This window comes from Exophiala aquamarina (assembly GCF_000709125.1).
Source record: "Exophiala aquamarina CBS 119918 chromosome Unknown aczIA-supercont1.23, whole genome shotgun sequence".
Lineage (NCBI taxonomy): Eukaryota > Fungi > Ascomycota > Eurotiomycetes > Chaetothyriales > Herpotrichiellaceae > Exophiala > Exophiala aquamarina.
This window is the reverse complement of record NW_013550565.1, coordinates 233,012-253,917: the sequence shown is the minus strand read 5'-3', so window position 1 is coordinate 253,917 and position 20,906 is coordinate 233,012. Positions and strand designations below refer to the sequence as shown.

Below are 20,906 nucleotides of genomic sequence, written 5' to 3'. Positions count from 1 at the left end.
CTGGATGTGACCATGGGGGCCTTTTCTTGGAATCTCGTTTACTTGGCCGACAACCAGGATGTCGAGAGCATCTGAGGAAGGAACTAGTAGAGATTCACACCGGAGCCGAGTCCAAAAATACATACGGAGCTCTACCGCCTTGCTGGCCACGTGTATCTTGGAATGGTCACGCCTCCGGTTGTTGGCCGCCTTTACCGTGCCCCAAGCCGCACCCACCGACCGTCTGACCGATGAGTACAATATGTCGGCAAGGACAGACCTCGTGGTCGATACCTATGGACTCAACGTCAAAAGCGAATACTGGGGCGCCGACCGCGATGACTATCGACCTGACTCGTTCCGGTGTGCGCTATCGATATTGGCGCTTCGGCTTCGGCCCGCGACGATGTCTAGGGAAGCACGTCGCCGAATTGATCCTGTGAACCATTATGGCGACTATGGTTCGGAAATTCATTCTGCATATCCCCATGGACGAGTCGTAAAGCTGGCGGGGAGACAAGGAGACTTGAATTAGCAGACCGGAGATCTAATTTGAATTGGAAAGGCTCTGAGTAACGCAGATAGCTATCTGGTTGTCTCAATGATTCTTGGCAATCGAAATTCATATCCAACACAGCGGCTCAAGAGGAGGTAATGCTTTGGATTAAATGGATCAAGCGGAATGCGTTTGCTCACATACTGAACTAAGTACTTTCGCCATCCCTTCAACCCCCGAAACATTAAATAGGCTATGGCATGCCACTGATACGAAAATCTCTTAAGTTTACTCACCGTCTTCTACGTAGATAAAAGGGGGAAGAGAGCGGCTGGACGGACCATGATCTAAGCTAGTGCAGTAGTTAATGGCATGCATCTTTTGTCTACGCTAAGAGCCTGCGCACTCTACGAAGACTAGTTGATAATTGCTCTGTAGACACGCCCGCAAGGCATCCGTATAAAAGACCTGGCCCAAGCTCTTCATAAGTCTAAATGCCCTAGTATTATATAGGTTTACTATCTGGGGCCATGGCACGGGGCGATCGACATATAAACGCCTAAATACTATGTAGGTGACTTCCCTGTCATTCGCCTCGAGAGCCAGGCAAAATATCCAACATCAATATCTCCATTCTATTTTCTATATGGCTGTCATTGTATTCGTCGCCGCGAGATTTCATCCTCCTCTGCTATGGAGCCTTTGTCCAGGCCGTTCAATCTCTGTGAGAAACGAAGACAGAACCTATCGATAACGGCCGAGACGAGCTACGAACAGGCCTCTTCATCTTAAGGCGTATTCCTGCTATATCGCTCATGCTGTGTTGTACTAGCTAAACAGACTATTTAGTAATTAATAATTGAAGCCAACCCAAACTTTTCCAGGCTTCTGCAAGTTTGTGCTTTGCATGTCACAGGAGTCAATCATACGAGGCACGCTGTAATGAGACCGTGGCTGTACCTGAGCGGAGAGATATTCTTATTCGTCGAGGTCTGCCAGCGCAAGGCCAATGTACTTTTGTCCGAGATTTACAAGAATTGTTTTTTAAAAACCAAAAAAGAACGCAAGAAGGATCAAGGATGGAACCTGCATGGTCCTAGGTATGCAGGCGTGACTGAACGACTCGAACATTTGGGTGCGTGTTTGCTACAAGTCGAGCTGTCACCAAAATTGACGTTGAACGGGAGTTCTGTCCAGTGCGTTGACTAGTTGCATAAATGCACCCCGAGGTTGACTGTCCAACAAAGGTGGGCGTGCGGTAGGACAAACTGCTGCAGACACCCAATGAATATTAAACTACTAGAATTGGACATGTCCCTGAACCATTCTGACTATGATAATATGCATGCATCGACATGGAGATCATGGAGGCTGTAACACTACGACACGTTCAGATGTCAATCGAAGCTACACCGCCGCTTCTGAGGACTACAACCTCGTATTTGTCACTTTTGATTGTGATATTCTAGCTAGGAAACATAGCTTTATGTGAGTGTCGAGGTTTTCTTCTCATTTGATATGCATTATTGCAAAACTGGGAATAGTAATGTTACAAGAGCACCAGGGTCTAATGAAGGGGATTCTCCTCTGTACCCACAACCTTTCCATCGCCGAATCATGAAAGGTGCCCTCCGTTCCCGAATGTCTAGGGCATGTGAGTCCAGACCACAACTGGCATACATACAACGTCGATCTCCAGTGCTTTGTGTGTATATATATGCTTGAGTATATGTGACTGATACGCAGCATTTTTGTTTGCTAGACCGTGCGCAGTTACAGCTTGGATGCCAAAAGTTGGCTGACGATTGTTTCTTTTCTGCTGGCAAGACAGGTGGAGTCGGATTCGATTAGTTGGAACTGTGCTCCAACACTAGCTGTAGAGGTATCAATAATTAGCATAATCAGACCCTTCTCATGGAGGCGAAGAAACTGACCCAAATCAATATGACTTCCCACGGAGGGCTCGATACTACTCGCTAAGTGAATTACCTGCAGGTCCGCCGCGGCAGCAACAGAATCATGCTCAAGAGATTCAATATCAAGGAGCAAGTCTGCATCAGCGATAGTATGCAACACTGTTTTGTTGACAGTAATCAAACCTGCCATGATACTGCGAATTCGAGAGCTATAGGTTGTTGGTTTCAATCGTGGAGATAAGAAGGGTCTTGGAAATTTGTACAGTAATTTGGCTGATAGTTTCAAAAGCCCATACAAGGACGAATTTCGAGAGAATATCGAGTTTGAGAGGTCCGTGGAGGGAGATGCAAGGTAGAGCTATATGTATGCATAGCAGACCAGCGAACGGGCACAGAAGTGCTAGTGGAACCTAGGCTATCAAGATATCCAGGGCAACCCAGCAAAACCCGATCTTCTCGAAGCAATACCATGGAGCTATCTCGCAACATAACTAGCGGGCTTTCCAACACGAGTAGGCTGGTGTCAAAGACTCAACTTTCGAAAAGATCCCATCGAGTCTGACGGTGCTTTCAGCTAATTAGATCCGAATTACAATCCCTGCACCAGTAGGGAGCCCGCTCTGGGTGACGGGAGACTCCATTCCGTCCTGGTGTATCATCTAGGAGGAATGAAATATACTTTTCTGAAGGGACTTTTGGGAGCGAGGATGAAAGAGATAGTATCTGGGCAGTGGAGAGGCCAAGGCATATGCGTCGCTTTGATAGGCCGGCATGCATGCGTCGTAAGAGGCACGAAGAGAAAAAAAGGCCATGCATCGGCTGGTTGTGATTTGAAACAGCGCGTGCAGGGGAATACGCCCTGGCAAGGAACATGGGGTTGCCCTCTCTTCCCCACAAAAATCCGATTCCATATGACCCAAGGAGGTGGAAGGGCCATGGTATAGGGGTCATGGGTGCGATTGCCCTTTGCTAAGAGCCAAAGTTGGGAACTTTGGAACTTGCTTTTTCTTGCCAAACGCCCCGGCTAGCGCTGAGAGCTTCACGGCCACAGAACCAAGACAATCCACACATGAGTAAAGTTGAACAGGTTCCCCGGCTTCAAGGGATTGGCCCGCAAATCGTTGTTCACCGACTATTTCCAAACGGGTTAATTTCAGCACTTTGACCAAAAGCTCTGAAGCTCGTGTGCCTTCTGCTTGTGTGATATTTTGAGCTGGGATTTCACGTGAATGGTTGCGTCCAGTGTTGCAATACGAGATTGGTCGCAAATAAACAAGAGCACGGGAAGTGGAGGGACTTGAGATGACGCAAGCCATTGTTCGAGAAGAAGCTTCCCCTTCAAGCAGGATTTCTGAACCCATGTTAGTCCATCCAGGAATCCGGGCCAGCAAATTAGGGCCTATACCTCCTTAGGCGATGGTGCTGTCGTTAGTGTTTCGGGGAAGTACCTGTCCTCGCCCGGGGGCGTTGAAGAGCACCGAAATTAGGCGCCGACAGTCTGGTTTGGAGGAAGAGAACTTCTGTCGGAACTTCCCTTGCCAGGAGCTTGCCCTCGTGTACTAAGTACTTCTGCCGATTCCGAAACTCTGACAGGACAACAAATTAGCTTGATCTCTACGGGGTAATCTGCAGGGTGAAAGGGGTGATTTGCTCCTAGCATGGAGCGATCCACCCAGATTGCTACCACTGATGTATCTCAGACGATGTCCCTTGCCATTCTTCCTTGCTCTAAGCGACGGAGCGGCATGCAAGCTTCCACATCCATGGTCCCGACAGAGAGGTTCGACCGGTGTACGATATCAACCTTGTCTTCCGATCGCTTGACAGCCACATGAAATACCAGGGTAGACCGCCTCTTACCACTCACTTAGCTCCCATCGGGGATGCCAGCGAACTGGCTAGCACATGCATGTCTTTCAAAAAGGCTGGATTAGCGACACAGTCCTGCCAACACATCGGCTTGGTTCAATTTACACGACGAAAGCCTGTTCGAAAGGAGCCGCATACGGAAATTGCTAGTGCAAAACCGATACTGACATGCTCGACTGCCAATCCCGCCGCCAGAGTGGTGCAGCTTCCGTCCACTCCGAGAAGGATGCCAGCGTCTTGGGATTGTTCTTCAGGCGATGGACGACCCATTCGTCCTGTCTAAAGGCGGATAGCAATTCACCGCTCCGTCTCCAAAACACCACTGAAACAAAAGAATGGCTAGACTATAATTGATCAGGGCCGCAGCAAACGGAAGACGAATACTGTCATTGAAATCGTTGCCCGGCAGCTGGTCCAGGCTAAGCGCAGTGTCCGACAGGGGCAAGGTGAGAACACTTCTGGATAACCGAGACCAACCTGTTTACTCCTTGTTTAGTTATCCTCTGGCGCCAACCGCTGTCCACATGATTATTTGAATTCATACGAGGAAATCAGCAGCTCCGGGACTCCCTGTCAATGCTAGTCCCCCTCCGCCTTTCCTTCTCTGCTCTGCCACACCGTACCGTTGACAGATGACGTCAAATACGCCTCGTTTCTCAATTATGTCAAACCCCATTCTCGAACTCCACAGATAGCCCAGCAGTCGAGTTTGCGTGCGCTAATTACCGCCATGGCGTCGCAGCGTTACATTGAGGAGTATGAAAGGCTCCATCAAGCATCCGCCCCATCAAACGTAATCCCGGAGTGGGACAACCCATGGAGTGAAGTCCTGAATTCTGCGCCAGCAATCCGGGCGCTTCGAGGACGGTATGAAGTGTAGCCCCACTTCCGTTCTTATGCACTGCCCAGAGAGCATGCCTTCGACCATGGGCCCCCATCCATCGCCTGGTCAAGAAGGCATGCACGGATTGCCAGAGGGAAGTTTCAATATATACAACAAAGGCTGTATACTGTAGAATGTGTAAGCAAGAACATCAGAGACTATTTTAATCAGCGATACGAAGGGGCAAGGGCACAAGATGCCCATCTTCATTGTGGGTGTGACATTGTCGGTATTCGAGTCAATTGCCAGATCAATCAATCATCAGTTGTCCTGATGCAGCGGCTTGTTTGTTTTTATTTAATTGACTGTCACATTATGGCCTTGTGGCCGTGAAGTGCTCAGAAGGCGGTTTGCTATGAAGTCACTATCTTAACACCAGGATCTCTTGCTGCGAGTGGAGGGGTAAGTATTGCTAGACCACCCCGCAGTCTAACCCAGCCATCTAGCCGCCAACGATAATGAACATGGGAACCCTAGGTAGATAAACCCCCGCCTGCGACTCACAACCTGGATGAACTTCTTCGACCCGTTCCGTCACTGGCCATCCATCTCACGATTCCATCTAGCCGATTGATCAATCTACAATGGGTTCAAAACGACTGGATTGGAGGACCATACTCTATAAGAACTTATGTCCCACAAATTGTGGGATTGCGGGATTGCGGGATTGCGGGTATGATTGAACGAGCCTTTTTCTTCGCGTGGAACTGCTGCCGTTGACTACCGTTGAACCGTTTACCCACCAAAAGCAACCTAAGCCCTACCTCCCGCAAACCCTAAGCAGACCGCCTCTAAATCTCATCGAGAATCAGAAACAACGATTCTCTCCTCAAATCGAATCCTAGTGCAAAGATCAACAGAAAGTATATTGCCTTGTCACAAACATCCAGAAGCGCTGGAAAACCAAAAAGTTGAGACATATTCTGACGCCAGCTCAAGCACCGAAAGAATAGGTATTTGTGGTAGAATAACAGCCAATTAATACAAAGTCCACGGCACGAGCCGCTGCAATAACAGGGCAACCTATCCCAGTCATACCAAATGCACAACAGGCATGATGACAGGCTGTGACTTTGGGCGTACTGTGGCGCAGGCACCGAGAATTCGGCAGTGACTAGCCTGAAAGAGTAGAGACGCTTAGTAGAGGTCAATGAAAACTTGGAGGCTCTGTGAACCTACTGTGGTTGGCATCAGCGACCGGTTGCCCGAGCAGGTTCAGTTCAAGCTTCGTCATGAGAGCATCGAGCCTTGAGATCAATAGCGCCTGCCTGAGCCGATGGTATTGTCTGGCAGGGATGCCAAGATGCAAATGGTCAAACGTTTCAGGTGTTACAATGAATCGACTGAGCATATGGCTTGGTTTCTGACGTCGAGGCATGTTGAAGGTACAGCGTCAACCGCTGAGAATGCTCGTGTATGTGGATGAGTCGACTGATCTTCACAGAGGGTTCAGCTTATACACCATCTCACACGTATTGGCATGTAATGAAATTGAGAGATCTTAGGCTCAGAAAAAGAGATGGACAATAGATGCGGCTGACGATGGTGATGAGGTATGATGGACAAGAAAACCCACCTGTCTGTACTGCCGTGGCCGGAATGCCTCATCTTATGTTCGTCAAAGCCATACAGGAAACAAGCGGTGAAGCTCTAAAACTCCCTTGCTGGAGATCCGATGGGCGCTGAATCAATCGAATACGTAGCGTGAAGATGCTGCCCAACCGGAGACTTGTCTGGTCACTAAACATCCTGTGGCTCACCATTCTCGACGAAAACTAGTTGTAAGAATTTCCGGGCGCTTTCGAGTGGGTACGGGAGAGCACTCAGAGAACACAAATTTTACCTCAAGGCGGACGTTTTGGGGTGGGTGTCCTTCAACGCGTCGAGATTGGGTAAAAGGAGCCGCACCCAGGTCGAAGACAGTGCTGTTGCTCTCAGTAGACCGCACAGTGGTGACACGGCCTCTCCCACGTGTCGGCTAACGCGATACCGACCAGACAAGGGGGCCCGAGAACAGGTGCCAAGGACTCAATGGATTTCGACCTTTCATTGAAATGGGCACCGCTAGTCGAGTAGGCACTGTACAATGCGGATTGAGGTGGCGCATGAGTTTTTCAAGTTGGGGGGTGGAGAGACTGGACGACTCGAGGATCCATATTGAGGCCGCTTGCCTTTCCGCCACCAATAATGTGGATGAGGTAGCCGTACGCTTAAGCAGGAATCCGTTTCAGCGCTGGGAATGGAACGGGGCGATGGTGAGGGAAGAAACTTGAAAAGAGCCGACTAACTGAGGTTTCCGTGCCGTGGATGGACACGAGACCAATCTCCGTTGCTGCGTTGCCGGGTACCCGACCACATTGGGAGGTGGGAATAATCCCACCTGACAGCTGGCCGCATCCATCATTTTGACAAAGTATTGCAGTATTTTTGTCGAAGACCGTGTGTCTCTCTCCGAAACCTCCGCTGAATTGTCCTCCGCCTTGTTGAAGAGAGAAGGGGACAGGGGGTGCCCATTATACCTGTGGTGGCCTCTAATACCCTGATCCCAGTCTCCTCTGCATTAGCATACACGAGCCAAGGGTAGGGTAGGGATCACGGGCGGGCAGGCCCCTCGTACAGCTTGTGGGCTTGCCTAAGATATTGTCAAACACGGTGGTCGAGCGAGCATCCGCTTTACACTCGAATTTTAGCGGCCGGCTTTCATTCAGTCATCCATCCGGTAAAGCAGCAAAGTGGAACGGGAGGTTGTGAGGCTCTTTCCAGCTCAATGGAAGTGCAGTTGCTGAAACCGGACCGTTTCCCCACTTCGATTCTGATGTTGGTTTTTTGGGAAAGCGTAGGAGTCCCTGTCCAAAAGAGGAAGGGTTAATTCTGAGCGCCCGACCAAATGTACAGTACCTATTTTGCCGGTGTCCTCCGTGGTAGGTGTATTTGGTGCAGAATCCAAAAACCACAATCCTTAGTTCACGTGTTCTGATTCCTTACCTTGCGGACAGAACTGTTATTCCAGAGCTAATACTATGTACTTTTATTTTTATTTGCATAACGGCCCTCGCCAGTCTTTATAATTGAGTCGGGACTTACCAGAGGATATGGCCGCCCCATCCTGGTATCAATGTAGAAGAAAGTGGGAGTCCTAAGGGTGTGTTGGCTCCAGTAATCTCACTCTACTCGTCACACAATCATCCTAGAGTAACATCTAAATAGGAAACCGCGCATTTAGGCCCGAGTGCGGTAAACTGGACAATATCTTACTGTTGAAATCTACTACATGCTCACGTATTGGAGAGAACTGCACAGAGTTGCAGAGAAGTAGTCAACTCACGTGGCAATAATTATCAGTACTTATATCCATCATAAGGCTCCTGGCAGTTTAGTGAACGGTGTGACAAGAGGTGTGGGTGTATCAGCTCCTCTTGGGGCTTTCTGTCCCTACAGTTGTTCCCTAGATGCGCCGCACTCAAGCCTAAGCCGAACCACTTTGAATAATTCCTAGGTCCTTACAGTAGATTGGACTGCTTCACACGTTCTCAAATGCGCACTGCGATTCGTAATGCCCTTAAGTCCATTCCATGCTCTCAATCACGGAAGCAAATGTCAAGTTTGGCACTTCGTGCGCAAGGCTGCGGACTCTTGAACTGCACGTCCCCCAAGCCAGTGAGCGTTCGAATCAGCAACCGTGATCCTAACCACTTTGTGCGAGTCATCCTTTCACTTTTCTCCAGAATTAATGATTTGTGGCTTTCAAGTGTAACGGTTGGTGGGGCCAACGCCGGTTTTGGGTGGTTGCCGGCTGAGGGACCTCGACTTGGAGACATTCTTCTGACCGATAGATCGAGGGACTGGAGCTCCTTCTCAGAACTTGTGGGCTTATCAATTTCTTATTTATATAAGATTATTTCAGGTTATGTTAACATCATTGAGCCTCGGCTGACGTTGGCAGACCCTTACCAGTGGCCCACTGCACATAGATTAAAGGACACAGAACATGGACCAATCAGATTTTTTTCTGCAGGCACCAGTAGAAAGTTTCTGAACATTCAAATGCATGGAGAGGAAAAAATAAGTACAGGAGAAATGCCATCCATACTTGATGCAGTTTGCTGGATCTATTCAGAAATTAAGTATTGTCTACACGTATCGGAAAAAGCCGAAGTTGACAAATGATATCGACCTAAACTTCATCCTCGATTTTGTGCAGACCAGTAAAACTCCACAAATTTATCTCATGGACTGATGGATAGCACAAAGCTTGTGGCTTGAGCGAGAGTATGAGGGATCGATGGTGTTATTCGAGGTCAGCGCTGCCCAAATCCCAGCTTCGCTAACCTTTACATCGGAAGTAGAGGGAAACCTTGTCAGCGCTTATACTTGCTTATCAGGGCGTCAGCCTTGTAGTCCTTTACTTTTACCAGTCCTTTTTTGAGGTCATAGTATGAATCGCTCTGGAGTCATTTCACCCAACAAGATGGGCAGTCGTCGGAATAATTGTCATCATCCCTTTTGCCTCCACGCCTCGAACATCAAAGAGATAACATAAAATTCCAAGCAAGAAGACTCAGAGTTGATCCATTGATTGTTCGATACTCCCACCGACCCCTCGCACCATGGTAAGCTGTCCTCTAATAATTGAGCCCTTGTGGCCAAGTCAAAACCCTTCACTTAAGCAGCAAGATTTGGATGTGCGGCAACCGGCAACCAGCCAGGTCCTCGGGTAAGTAGCATATGTTGCTCAAAGCCCTACAAATGGTAAGCAGTTCTTGGAATTTGAGAACAAGGCTGACCAGATCCAGTCCAGAGCTCCGAAACAGTTGCTTTTGGAGATGGCGCCGTTCATGGTTGCGGCTTCGCGGGGATTATTGTCGAAGCTGGCCACGATGCCACTCGGTTCGCGGTGGGAGACATGACAGTCGGCCTTGTTTGGGGGGCATGAGATCTCTTGGAAGGTTCACGAGAGCCTCACGTACTTGCGACTGAGCAGGTCCAAAGAAAGGTCTCGGTGCATATTCCCGTTACACGCTAGCGGACGAGAAGATTGCGTTCAAGCTGCCAGCGGCAATTACTGCTCCTGCCGCATCCACCATTCCTCTCGCAGCAGCAACGGCCTGGTTGGCTTTATTCTCTGAGAGCTGTTTGAAGATCGCACGTGGTGACAAACAAACTGTCTTGATATGGGGAGGTAGCTGTAAGTTACTCTCTTGTTGCTTAATAAGTCAAGCGTCTGATAGATTGCAGCCAGTGTTGGCCAAGATGCGATCCAGTTAGTCCACGATATACTCCTTTGATAACATCACAACCTGCAGTCCTAGAAACTTTGGACTTGTCGAGAGACCTGCTGCCCCTCATGTCTTGGATTATAGCTCTCCTGATGTTGCAGATCTTATCCGCCAAACAGTGCCTAACTTGGAATACGTCTTTAAAACTATCGGAAATAAGAAGTCCTCAACGACAGCTGCTCAATAGGCACAGCATGACGCTACACTGTGTACAGTGCGTCCAGGTAAATCCAACACAAAGTCAGTCCCTAAATCCCTAAAAATTGCAGTGTGTGGACAGCGTTCTTGAAGGATTGTTTACTATGGAAAGTTCCACTGGCCGGTGCGCATACTTATCCTCTTTCGAGACATGGTACGCACATACTAACGTATTCGACAGCCCTCCAAAGCAGACCATGAATTGGCGAGTGAATCGTTCGAAAATCTGCCTCAATGGATTGGGGAAGACAAGGTCAAGCCCAATCTTGAATGGTTTTGAATCAATTCCAAAGGGCTTTCAGATGCACCACAATGGCAAAATTTCGGCCAAAAAGATAGTCTACGAGCTTGACTAACATTAGGGACACCAGTATAGTTCTGAGATAAGCCTAAATATCTTCTTAGGTCCCTACTTACTTGTAGGCTCTGAACCGACTTGTATATGATAAGGCTGAATGTGTTTCTAGCCGCTACCCCGCCCTAGCAACGAAATGTAGAAATTTGCCTTCACAGCCGGCCATACAGCAACCCCACTTGGTGTTATAAGGCCGACTTGGATGTCAGGAGAGGAATGTGGAAGCGCAGCGCCTGGAACTGCCACCTTCGATACGGTTGCAATTGTATTCTTGCTATAGAAGGTACCGTACCAATCGCGTTAATTGATGCCACCCAGGCTAAGGTACAGCCTAACATGATAAAGATCATGACTTCACTCATCATAAATAAGCCTGGTTGAGGATTATCTTTTGCTTTTGCATCAATCAAGTCTCTGACTGCGTTTCAAAGATGAAACAGTTCTGCTCAAATCCTCGCTTATACACCAATGAGAACCATGAGATCTACCTCGAACAGTCTCCTGAGTTCCAGCCTGGCCCTGATGACTGTGTTGTCCGTGTTCGTTCTAATGACATCTGCAGGTAAGCTGTCTGCATCCTTCTCTCGACTCCAATGGGTGTTGGTCTACGGTTCTCGCTAACCCGGTCTTTGCTAGATCTGATGTCCACTGTTGAAAGTTAGTAGCGACAGGCACACTTGAAGTCCGCGAAGGCTATGCGCTTGGTTATGAAGGGGCAGGCGTCGTGGTTTGGACCGGCGAGAACGTGAGTCAGACTCGGAAAGGGAACCGCGTTGCTATCGAACCCGGCTTGCCCTGCGGAAAAAGCCACGAATGTTCGACCGGCATCTACAATCTGTGCGCTGAAGTCAGATTTACCGGAGCGCCGCCTTACAATGGCTTTTTCCGATCTGTCTTTGTCCACGACTCACGGCTTCTTCATAAGGTTCCAGAATATCTGTCCTATACGCACGGGGCCTTACTGGAGCCTCTGGGTGTGGTGCTTCATGCATTCGAGCGAAGCCCCGTGCATCGGACCAGACGACGGTCATTTGCGGCGCAGGACCCATCGGATTGATCGCCGCGGCCGTTGCAAGAGCCTCAGGTGCATATCCAATAATCGTCGCAGACGTCGACAGCAATCGGCTCGAATTCGCGAAAGTGTTTGCTCCACATTGTGAGACATTCCTGACTTCGCCTAGGGCAGAATCTCAAGGTATTACAAGTCAGGTCATTGAAACCATCAAATCACACAGTGGAGAGCAGCTACGGGTCGTGTTCGAGTGTACAGGCGTTCAGAGCAGCGTCATTACTGCGGCATATCTGCCACGCGCGAGAGGGGAGGTGATGGCTGTAGGTGTTGGGAGGCCGACCATGGACCTCCTTCCGTTTATGCATATGTCACTTGCTGAGGTATGTTTGCGTATGAAGACGTGATCATTCTTGCTTCTTCGCCCCTGGCTTTGAGCGGCACATCTAGCTAACCTTGAGCACCAGATTGACCTCACGTGCATCAACCGTTATCATCACACAGGACCCAAAGCCACAAAGCTCTTATCCCGTGGCTACAAGGACCTCAAGAAGCTTGGGACCCGTCGTTTCTCCCGGGAAATTGCGGTTGATGCACTCACTTCGTCGGCTGATCGAAGGTCTGGCGCTATTAAGATTTATATTGGAGACTGGGTAGAGGAAGAGCAACTTGAGTAAGCGATGCATGTTAGCGCAGATATCTTAGGGAGTCTAATGCGAGTATACCGCGGTGACAAGTATTTGTTGTAAAATGCTTGTGCTTTTCTTTGAAGGTGTGCCTGCTCCCGTGACTTAACCCACCTGAATCCACGGTTTGGTGCGACGAAATCTCTCATTTCGGAAACTCCAGCTCTGCCCCTCCTTCTCCATGATCGAAGTCCCGACGGAAGCCAATACAACTTTGGCAGAGATTGACTGTTTCATGGTAAGCCAGCCCTGCCTTCAAATGCAAGTAGATACACATAACATCTTGAATTTCATGTTCCCTGACGGGGGCTACTGCTTTAGGATGGGCAAAACTCCTCAGCAACTATAGGCGGGAGTGGCGCATCGGAGTTAAAGATGACTTGCTTAGTCCCCTGATCAGCCCATGCCTTGCTTAAGTGTTAAGAAAGAGAGACTAAATATCCAGTCTTGTAGCTTACCGAGGTATGGAATAGCGAGTCTTAGTGGACTCGCGGATCGTTTCGCTTCTGATACGACCAGGGTATCACACAGGGCTGGGCTACCCCTGCCTCCAAGTCTTTCAAATGAAAATTCTGGGGCGCTCCTCGTATATTGCCTCATATGGTACCAAGACGTCTCTTATCCAACCACCTGGTATGGCGGCATACCTAATTGGGAGCCTTTCACGAGACCAATGGTTCCACATCCGCATTCCTATGGTGTTCGCCTACTAAAAATGGTTGACGAGCAAACTGACCTAACGATCCCGCAGCTTTACAGCCTTGATCCTTGCTGAGTTTGCCGCAGGTGCCATGCTTGGCTACGGTCGTGAGACTGTTGTAGGTTTGCTAAGACCAACACCTAGAAGGAGAGCCTCGGCCTTCAAGTATTGAGAATAGCTTTGAGTGGTCGGATTTCGAGACTGGCTGTGAGCCAAAACTCAAATCGTTCAGAGGATCGAGATATCAAAGGGGGCGTTGACAGCTATATAATCAATGCAAAGAACGCGTATGGTTATGATCTGTCAGGCAACTCTGCAATCAATCGTTTCAGGTCTTTCTTTTCCAACTCAGCGGCCAACGTTCGACGGTTAAACGGTCTTTCCATTCCTTCAACTTTCAGCCATGCACTTCGCTCTGATTCTTCCATTTCTCACAGCGCTGGTCGCTGCAGGGCCTATTGAAAAACGTCAAACTATTCGGCTCAATGCAGACGAGTTTGTGGAGGGCGGTTGTCGTGATACGATTGTATTCTTCGCCAGAGGAACCACTGAGGGTGGTAATATGGTTAGTTGACTGGTTCAGAGCACCGTCTCGAGATGTATATCTGACCGTATGATAAAGGGGAGTATTGTTGGGCCACCTTTTGCAAATGGCTTGAAGGACTCACTCGGCGATGCGAACGTTGCGATACAGGGTATTGATTATCCGGCAGCTATCGCTGGTAACCTCGTACCAGGCGGTGCTGACCCAGGCGGCATCCGAACAATGGCCGACTTTTTGACTCAAGCTGCCGCGCAATGCCCGGATTCCGCTTTGGTGGCTAGTGGCTATAGGTCAGTCTCCCGCCCAGGTTTGAGGAATAGAGCACTAATATAAGGCAATCAATAGTCAAGGAGCAGCACTCGTTCACCGTGCAGTTGAAGATCTTCCACAAAACGTGAAAGATCAAATGGTTGCAGCGGTTACCTTTGGCGACACACAAAACGAGCAAGACAACGAACAGATCCCTAATTTTGATCCGGCGAAGACATTGATCATCTGTAACGCCGGCGATGCTGTTTGCAGCGGCTCTCTTCTCATCTTGCCAGCTCATCTCACTTACGGAGTTCGGGCAGACGAAGCTGTTGACTTTGTTGTTGGAAAGGTCGGCGTCGCCTGAACGGACGAGGCTTCTTGAGAGGTCCGGAAACACGGCATGGGTAAGTTGGTCGACTCTCACTTGGTTGGCAGCGAGATGTTTCTTGGAAAGAAGCACTGCAGGAGTTCTGGGGTCTTGTAAGCACGATATCACGATTGTATGCCATGGTAGGGCGCTCTGGGAAAATGTGATTTCTGTGAGTCTATGATTGTGATCTCGCTGCAAGTTTCATATCCGTGCATTCTTCCATCTTAGAATGTAAGCCTTGTGGATGAAGTCATGGCCTGAGGTGAAGCATTTTTGAACCAGAAGTTTCTCAAGAACGTTCGGACCAAGCCAATGCCGTGAATGGTGAGGTTGGCACCGTGCGCAATCAGTGCCCTCTTAAGGAGCTTCGAAACATCAAATGTTTCAGCAAATGGGGCACCTCACCATGGCCTGCTACTTGATGTGATGTTTCTGATGGTCGTGTATCCCAAACCAAACGTTTATGAAAGTACGTCACAAGATGAAACGAAGCTGGACGCAGGTGCTGTGAGAGGCGTCCCTGTGATCCGCCGTATCTTACGTAATTGTCAAACATGCCAAGCCGTCGACGCAATGCCGGACTTGAGGCTTTGATATGCGTCAGAAGGGCTGCACACTAGGACGTTGTGTATTGCTTAATCGCCTTCCTGCAGTATGGGCAGATAGGTCACGACTTCACTCTACGGTACAAGTGCCCTCGCAAACTGCAGGCACTAGACAAAGCCCAACATGCCGGTAGGCAGATTTCTCTGCAGCCGGCCTCGAAGATCATGTCGCTGACACCCCCACCTAGGCATACCATTCAATCTTCCTGGGAGACCAGGGCGTACAGACGATAGGTAAGGGGTCGCTCACAGAAAGTCCAACATATGTCTAGACACTAAGACATCTGATCAGGAAACTTCCCACTCCTCCCGCTGCGCACAAAGACACGGGGACCAGCGTTCACTCTCCCGCAACTCCCGGCCGGCACCAACCCACTGGACGTCGACCCGGACTCCGAGTCCTACGACTGTCTGGACGAAATCCTCTCTCTATTCCGCGCGAACACTTTCTTCCGCAATTTCGAAATCAAAGGCCCCGCAGACCGCATGCTGATCTATGGCATCCTATTCATCTCAGACTGTCTGACGAAAGTGAAGCCGCACATGGACTCGAAGTCGGCTGAAAAGGCTTTGATCAACGGTGCTCTGGAACAATTCAGTCTTCCCGGCGAGCCGGGCTTCCCTCTGAACCAGGCTTTTGAGGCGCCTAGGGATCGGAATGAGGCGGAGGCGCTGCGGAGCTATCTCAGCCAGGTGCGACAGGAGTTGGCTGTCAGGTTGCATGCGAGATTGTACGAGGGCGGTGTTGGCCCGAGTAAGTGGTGGTTGAGCTTTACGAAGAGGAAATTCATGGGGAAGGGGTTATAGACGACGGAGAGACAATTTGGTGGTGATGCTCCTTTGACTATTAGACGATTCACAAATACAAAAAGCGAGAATTGCGAGCTGCAACGAACATGGAATGTCTGATCATGGTGCGTTTTTTCGTGGTACTTGGTCCTAGGCTTCTGTCTCAATCTCCTTCTCCCCTTGAGCCCCCAATACTTCAGCCATCGTGATATCCTCGTCCAGCTGATTCACGTGACTCTGGATCCTAGACTCCTTCGATATCGATGGAGTATCACTCTCCGCCTGGAGACTATCGGTGTCCTGCATTTTGGGTTTCTTATTGCGTGGCGGTCTTCCTCTGGCCTGAACCTTGCCATCCGCAGGCAATACTCTTGTTGCCACAAAAACATAACCCTCGGCACCACCTCTTCCGCTCATTAGTGGATGTGTCCGTCCAGGCAGCACCTGCCATTTCCTTACTCGTGACGTCTGCACCATCGGAGGCAGAAGCAACGTCGGATCGAGCGGAAAGTTCTTGGATGGAACGACCCTGTCTTCCTTCGGCGTATTCAGAAACGCCGTTCTCCTTGCCGTAGAATAGTAGTCTGCCAGCTCTGCCAAGGGCTCAACCTGTGGAGAATACACCACTATCTGGCTACCGCCGCCTAAGAGGGGAACAAGGTGGCCCAAGACTGAGACCGGGTCGGTGAATGTAGCGACGACAAGTCCACTGAAGCCACCTGCTCGAGTCTCATCGACCACTTTCTTGGTTCGCTCCCACCGACGCCGTTTGCGGTAGTATGTGCTTCTTCGGTTGGGTTTTGCATTAGCGAGTTCTTCCGGAGACATGAACTCGGGTTCTTGATAGGCTTGGTCAGATTCCGGATCCACTAGTTGCAGCCATGAGAGCGTTCTGAGGCTGGTGTAGAGAGGGTGTGACGGTGTCGGTGAGTTTGTATCGAAGTTGAAGTATCGTAACAAATTAAGGTTGGGCTGTTGGTTCGCATGAATTAGGGTGATGGAATTTGAGGTCGCGCTCATGGCTGTAAGTTCAACATGATGCTTCCGTGGCTTGTGTGGCAAGGATAGCTCATCCTGCTCAGCCTCATCCTGCTCAGCCTCATCATCCAGGTTGTCCTCAGCAGACTCTTGTAGGTCCCCCGCGAGCAGTGTTTGGTGCAATATCCCCATTCTTTCCGCCACTGCTGAAAGCACTAGACCACCTGTATCATCGACAACTAGATACCGACCTGATAGATCCATTCGTGGTAGCATACTGGTATCATGTCCAGCGAAATGAACATTAGCCCAACAGCCAATCAAGCCTAAAGTCTCGTTCCTTATCTCCATGATCTTGCTGGGATCTTTGTCGCCCAGGAGCCAGTCTAATAAGTTCGTAACATCCAGCGGTAACGGTGTGAACCATTTCATGTATTTTTGGTGCTTCCTCAGGGAGTATTTGGCGAGAGAAAATGCGGTCTTTTGGTCTATTGTGGAGTGGGATTGCATGATCTTGTCGATCAAATCCTTGCCACTCCCTATACTTTCTTGCTTCAATGCTTCAATTTCAGACATTGTGAGCTTCTGATTTAGAGGATTGTCATGTATGTTGACATTCGATTTGAAAGGAGTTGATGTACCAGTGTCGTCGGCTCCCGTGATTGGGGTGGACGCCCCGTCAGTCTCAGCTTCTTCTACCAAAGCAACAGCATGTAACTCGGCTGCGGGAACTACCCTCAGCTCTCTACCCTCGCGACTTTCAGATCGATCGAGGATCTCGAAAGTCAGATTGTACGGACGACCAAGAATTTGATTGGTATGAAACGAGCCGTATTTCCCGAGATTTATGATCCTTGTAACAGAGTCAGCGACAGCTCCCAAAGCCGTTGGCTGATATCTGTTGTGCCACAGATCTTGAGCTGGAACCTACGTGTTGGGCATTATTTGTTCGACTTTTACAGAGTTGTTTGGGAGTCGCAGAGCGACATACTGGAAGGGTTGGATGCACGAGAATGCCATTATTGCACCGTCGCTCGTAGCTTCAAGCTGTAGACTCACCTTCTCCGAGGCATTATATTCGATCTTGATAAGGTATGTTGTGATGTCGACATAAGACACTATTGACTTTTTTATTTTCCAAGTCCATGTTGATATGGTGTCTATACGCGACAGTATCATCGCTACGGTGCACCACGCTCATGCACTTTCTGTCACGCACGTGATTCCTGGCCTCAATCCGGGTTCTGCGTGAGCTTCTCAGCGCAGAGCCCCATTACGTCTTGACGAAGTGCCGTCCATACATTGCCATCAATAATTCATGTGTCTACGACACGCGCCACAAGATCGAGCACCCTAGTGACCAACTACCAGTAGAAGGGGCTGTCAAGCCACAAAAACAGGAACTATCAGTGGCGTGACGTCACACCAAACAAAGCACAGGGCCTGAGATGGGCGTTCACAAAGGCCATTCGAGGGAGTCGCGATGTGTGACGCTGTTTGCGAAATGACGATGGCTGTGGTAGAGAGGGGGGCGCATAAATATTGCCATCAGGCTCGTGTGACTGTGCCTCGCAACCGCAGGGCCTACCGGTATTGTTTTCAACCCCCACTACAAGAACAAGTCGTCAATCAGAACGACCAGAAACTCATACGACCATTAACGTTACCACAAAAACATCATGTCGGACATTGCGAAAGGCGTTGGTGATCTGTTCGCCTCGATTGTGGAGATCGTCAAGGAAATATTCATAACCATCATCCACGTCTTTGAGGGAGCGTTCAACGCGGTCGTTGGCATTTTCAAGGGCGTGTTCAATATGACAGAAGGTGTTCTTGGGTTTATCATCGGTAAGTGCTCGCTTCGCGATAGAAAGGCCCGGAGCCTGCGACTGACAGCTCGTACAGGCAACTTCTTCCTCCTTGGAACAGTGGCTGCTGTCTACTTTGGATATATCCTTTACCAGCAACGACAGGGTAGAAATCCAGCTCCACTATCAGCAGCCGCGACGAAGAAGACTCGATAAAGGAAAAGGTTTTGTCTGGTAAGGAAAAGACATCCTTATTCGGAACTGGACGTCGTGCAGATAGCCTTCATTCGGAATGCTTGACATTAGGGATGGTCACGTGGATGCACTCTTGTCACGTGAATCAAAGGGACCGCAGGCAGGATCGCAGGCAGGAGCGTCCCAGGAACGGTCACTCAGGAGAAGGAGCGTGTCATACTGGGAAATGGCAATAAAGCGGCTATAGCTAGAAATGGAAACTTCGGTGCACGCAGTAAATAATGGAATAATTGAAAGGTAGCAAATTAGCAATGCTGAGTTGACATGTTTCAGAGAAATCAGCTTCGGATTGGGCTTGAAACGTGCCTCTCCAAAGTGGAAGGGAGCCTCGGCGCCAAGACATGGATGCCGAGGTTGTCCTGAACATGACAGTCGTTCTTGCCGTATGGCGGCTGTCACTTGGTGGTGGTGCTGCTGGTTCCTGCCGTTTATGCCACTACCCGACTCCATCTCCAAACTGCGAAGATTCCCGAGATTCTCCTTCAACACGCTTCTCCATTCATTCCTTATTCCTTATTCCCTGCACATGTCTTGCTCTCCTACGCAATAACAAGAGCGGGCACCTATCGACACCTCTTGTCTTTTTTCCTTCTCCTTTCCGTGACTTTCCCTCCTGCTCCTCGATCCATTGCACCTTTCCAACACTCGGCCACCCCTCCTTGACCATATTACTCTCCAATCTGAACTCAACTGCCCAGTCAGACACCTACTCACCATGTCGCAGACAAAGGACATCGCGCCCTCGCCCACAGAGGGCGACCTTGACAGCCGAACCTCCATGACCGCCGGCGCTGGAACTGCCGCATCCACCGCAGCTCAGCAAAGCGACAATATTGCCCATGCATTGGCTGGCGCCGGTGGTGGTCTTGTTGCGATGACTCTGACCTATCCTTTGATCACCCTATCCACGCGTGCGCAGGTCGAGTCTAAAAGAGCCGATACCTCAACTCTTGAAGCCATCAGGCATATCATAAATCGAGAAGGCATCAGTGGGCTCTATGCAGGCCTTGATAGCGCGTTGTTCGGCATCTCGGTCACAAACTTCGTCTATTATTACTGGTACGAGTGGACAAAGTCTTTCTTTGAGAATGCAGCCTTGAAGGCAGGCCGTGCAAGCAAGAAACTTACCACACTCGAGGGTATTGCGGCAGGCGCCATTGCAGGTTCCGCTACTGTCTTGCTTACCAACCCTATCTGGGTCGTCAACACGAGAATGACCGCCCGGAAGAACGAGAGCGAAGAAACCCTTCCTGGTGGTGAGAAGGGACTTGTTCGGAAGCCCACTACCATTGGGACGCTGCTGAAGCTTCTCAAGGAGGAAGGCCCTTCAGCATTATTCTCTGGAGTTCTACCGGCTTTGGTGCTGGTCAGCAACCCAATCATTCAATATGGCCTTTATGAACAGGCCCGCAACTTCATCGAGACTCGCAGAAAAGTGGGCCCTCGAGACGCCTTTTATCTTGGAGCCCTCACTAAGCTTCTAGCCACTTCAATTACATATCCTTATCTTACGGTAAAGTCTCGTGCCCACGTGGCTGGAAAAGGTGCCAAGTCGGAGGGCATGTTGGCAAGTCTGAGCAAAATTGTAAACGACGAGGGATACGCAGGGCTGTACAGAGGTTAGTCGCGCTTCATCTTCAAAACTTCGGTTTCCATCGCACTAACGAGATTTGCAGGCATTGCCCCCAAGATCAGCCAAAGCGTTTTGACTGCTGCATTCCTCTTTGCTTTCAAAGATGTTTTCTATGAGATGACAATCAAGGCTCGTACAAAGGCGATCGCTTCGAAGGCATAGATTTCGCCAACAACGAGAGATGCAAAGGACCCAGATACGCATACGCTATCGTAAGAGCTACTTTCATCTCCGTTCTGTGCCAGGACCGAATCATCTGTTCTGGAATATCTTCAGGCCGTATGCACGTGCACCACTGGAGTGGG

At 49.6% G+C, this 20,906-nt stretch overlaps 9 protein-coding genes across 9 annotated transcripts; 8 read left to right on the top strand and 1 right to left on the bottom strand.

Annotated features, from left to right (window-relative positions):
- Positions 1-58: 58 nt before the first annotated feature.
- On the top strand, positions 59-514 carry A1O9_12451 (uncharacterized protein; the record flags this gene model as incomplete). The annotated part of the gene is made up of 1 exon (XM_013398670.1): positions 59-514. One exon carries the CDS (start codon positions 59-61, stop codon positions 512-514), a length of 456 nt encoding a protein of 151 aa, XP_013254124.1.
- A 9,236-nt stretch (positions 515-9,750) lies between these two features.
- Positions 9,751-10,050, top strand: A1O9_12450 (uncharacterized protein; the record flags this gene model as incomplete). The annotated part of the gene is made up of 2 exons (XM_013398669.1): positions 9,751-9,857; positions 9,942-10,050. The coding sequence occupies 2 exons, from the start codon at positions 9,751-9,753 to the stop codon at positions 10,048-10,050; spliced, it is 216 nt and encodes a 71-aa protein (XP_013254123.1).
- Positions 10,051-10,120: 70 nt separating this feature from the next.
- On the top strand, positions 10,121-10,967 carry A1O9_12449 (uncharacterized protein; the record flags this gene model as incomplete). Its single annotated transcript, XM_013398668.1, has 3 exons — positions 10,121-10,328; positions 10,379-10,741; positions 10,799-10,967. Coding segments are annotated over 2 exons (258 nt in total), but the record flags the coding sequence as incomplete, so codon positions are not given.
- A 436-nt stretch (positions 10,968-11,403) lies between these two features.
- A1O9_12448 (uncharacterized protein) lies at positions 11,404-12,658 on the top strand (the record flags this gene model as incomplete). The annotated part of the gene is made up of 3 exons (XM_013398667.1): positions 11,404-11,534; positions 11,905-12,364; positions 12,449-12,658. 3 exons carry the CDS (start codon positions 11,404-11,406, stop codon positions 12,656-12,658), a joined length of 801 nt encoding a protein of 266 aa, XP_013254121.1.
- Positions 12,659-13,770: 1,112 nt separating this feature from the next.
- On the top strand, positions 13,771-14,527 carry A1O9_12447 (uncharacterized protein; the record flags this gene model as incomplete). The annotated part of the gene is made up of 3 exons (XM_013398666.1): positions 13,771-13,932; positions 13,990-14,201; positions 14,257-14,527. The coding sequence occupies 3 exons, from the start codon at positions 13,771-13,773 to the stop codon at positions 14,525-14,527; spliced, it is 645 nt and encodes a 214-aa protein (XP_013254120.1).
- A 735-nt stretch (positions 14,528-15,262) lies between these two features.
- A1O9_12446 (actin like protein 2/3 complex, subunit 3) lies at positions 15,263-15,945 on the top strand (the record flags this gene model as incomplete). The annotated part of the gene is made up of 3 exons (XM_013398665.1): positions 15,263-15,268; positions 15,327-15,372; positions 15,431-15,945. The coding sequence occupies 3 exons, from the start codon at positions 15,263-15,265 to the stop codon at positions 15,943-15,945; spliced, it is 567 nt and encodes a 188-aa protein (XP_013254119.1).
- Positions 15,946-16,077: 132 nt separating this feature from the next.
- On the bottom strand, positions 16,078-17,925 carry A1O9_12445 (uncharacterized protein; the record flags this gene model as incomplete). The annotated part of the gene is made up of 2 exons (XM_013398664.1): positions 16,078-17,803; positions 17,837-17,925. 2 exons carry the CDS (start codon positions 17,923-17,925, stop codon positions 16,078-16,080), a joined length of 1,815 nt encoding a protein of 604 aa, XP_013254118.1.
- A 659-nt stretch (positions 17,926-18,584) lies between these two features.
- Positions 18,585-18,929, top strand: A1O9_12444 (uncharacterized protein; the record flags this gene model as incomplete). Its single annotated transcript, XM_013398663.1, has 2 exons — positions 18,585-18,753; positions 18,811-18,929. The coding sequence occupies 2 exons, from the start codon at positions 18,585-18,587 to the stop codon at positions 18,927-18,929; spliced, it is 288 nt and encodes a 95-aa protein (XP_013254117.1).
- Positions 18,930-19,683: 754 nt separating this feature from the next.
- Positions 19,684-20,763, top strand: A1O9_12443 (uncharacterized protein; the record flags this gene model as incomplete). Its single annotated transcript, XM_013398662.1, has 2 exons — positions 19,684-20,587; positions 20,645-20,763. 2 exons carry the CDS (start codon positions 19,684-19,686, stop codon positions 20,761-20,763), a joined length of 1,023 nt encoding a protein of 340 aa, XP_013254116.1.
- Between the last annotated feature and the right edge of the window lie 143 nt (positions 20,764-20,906).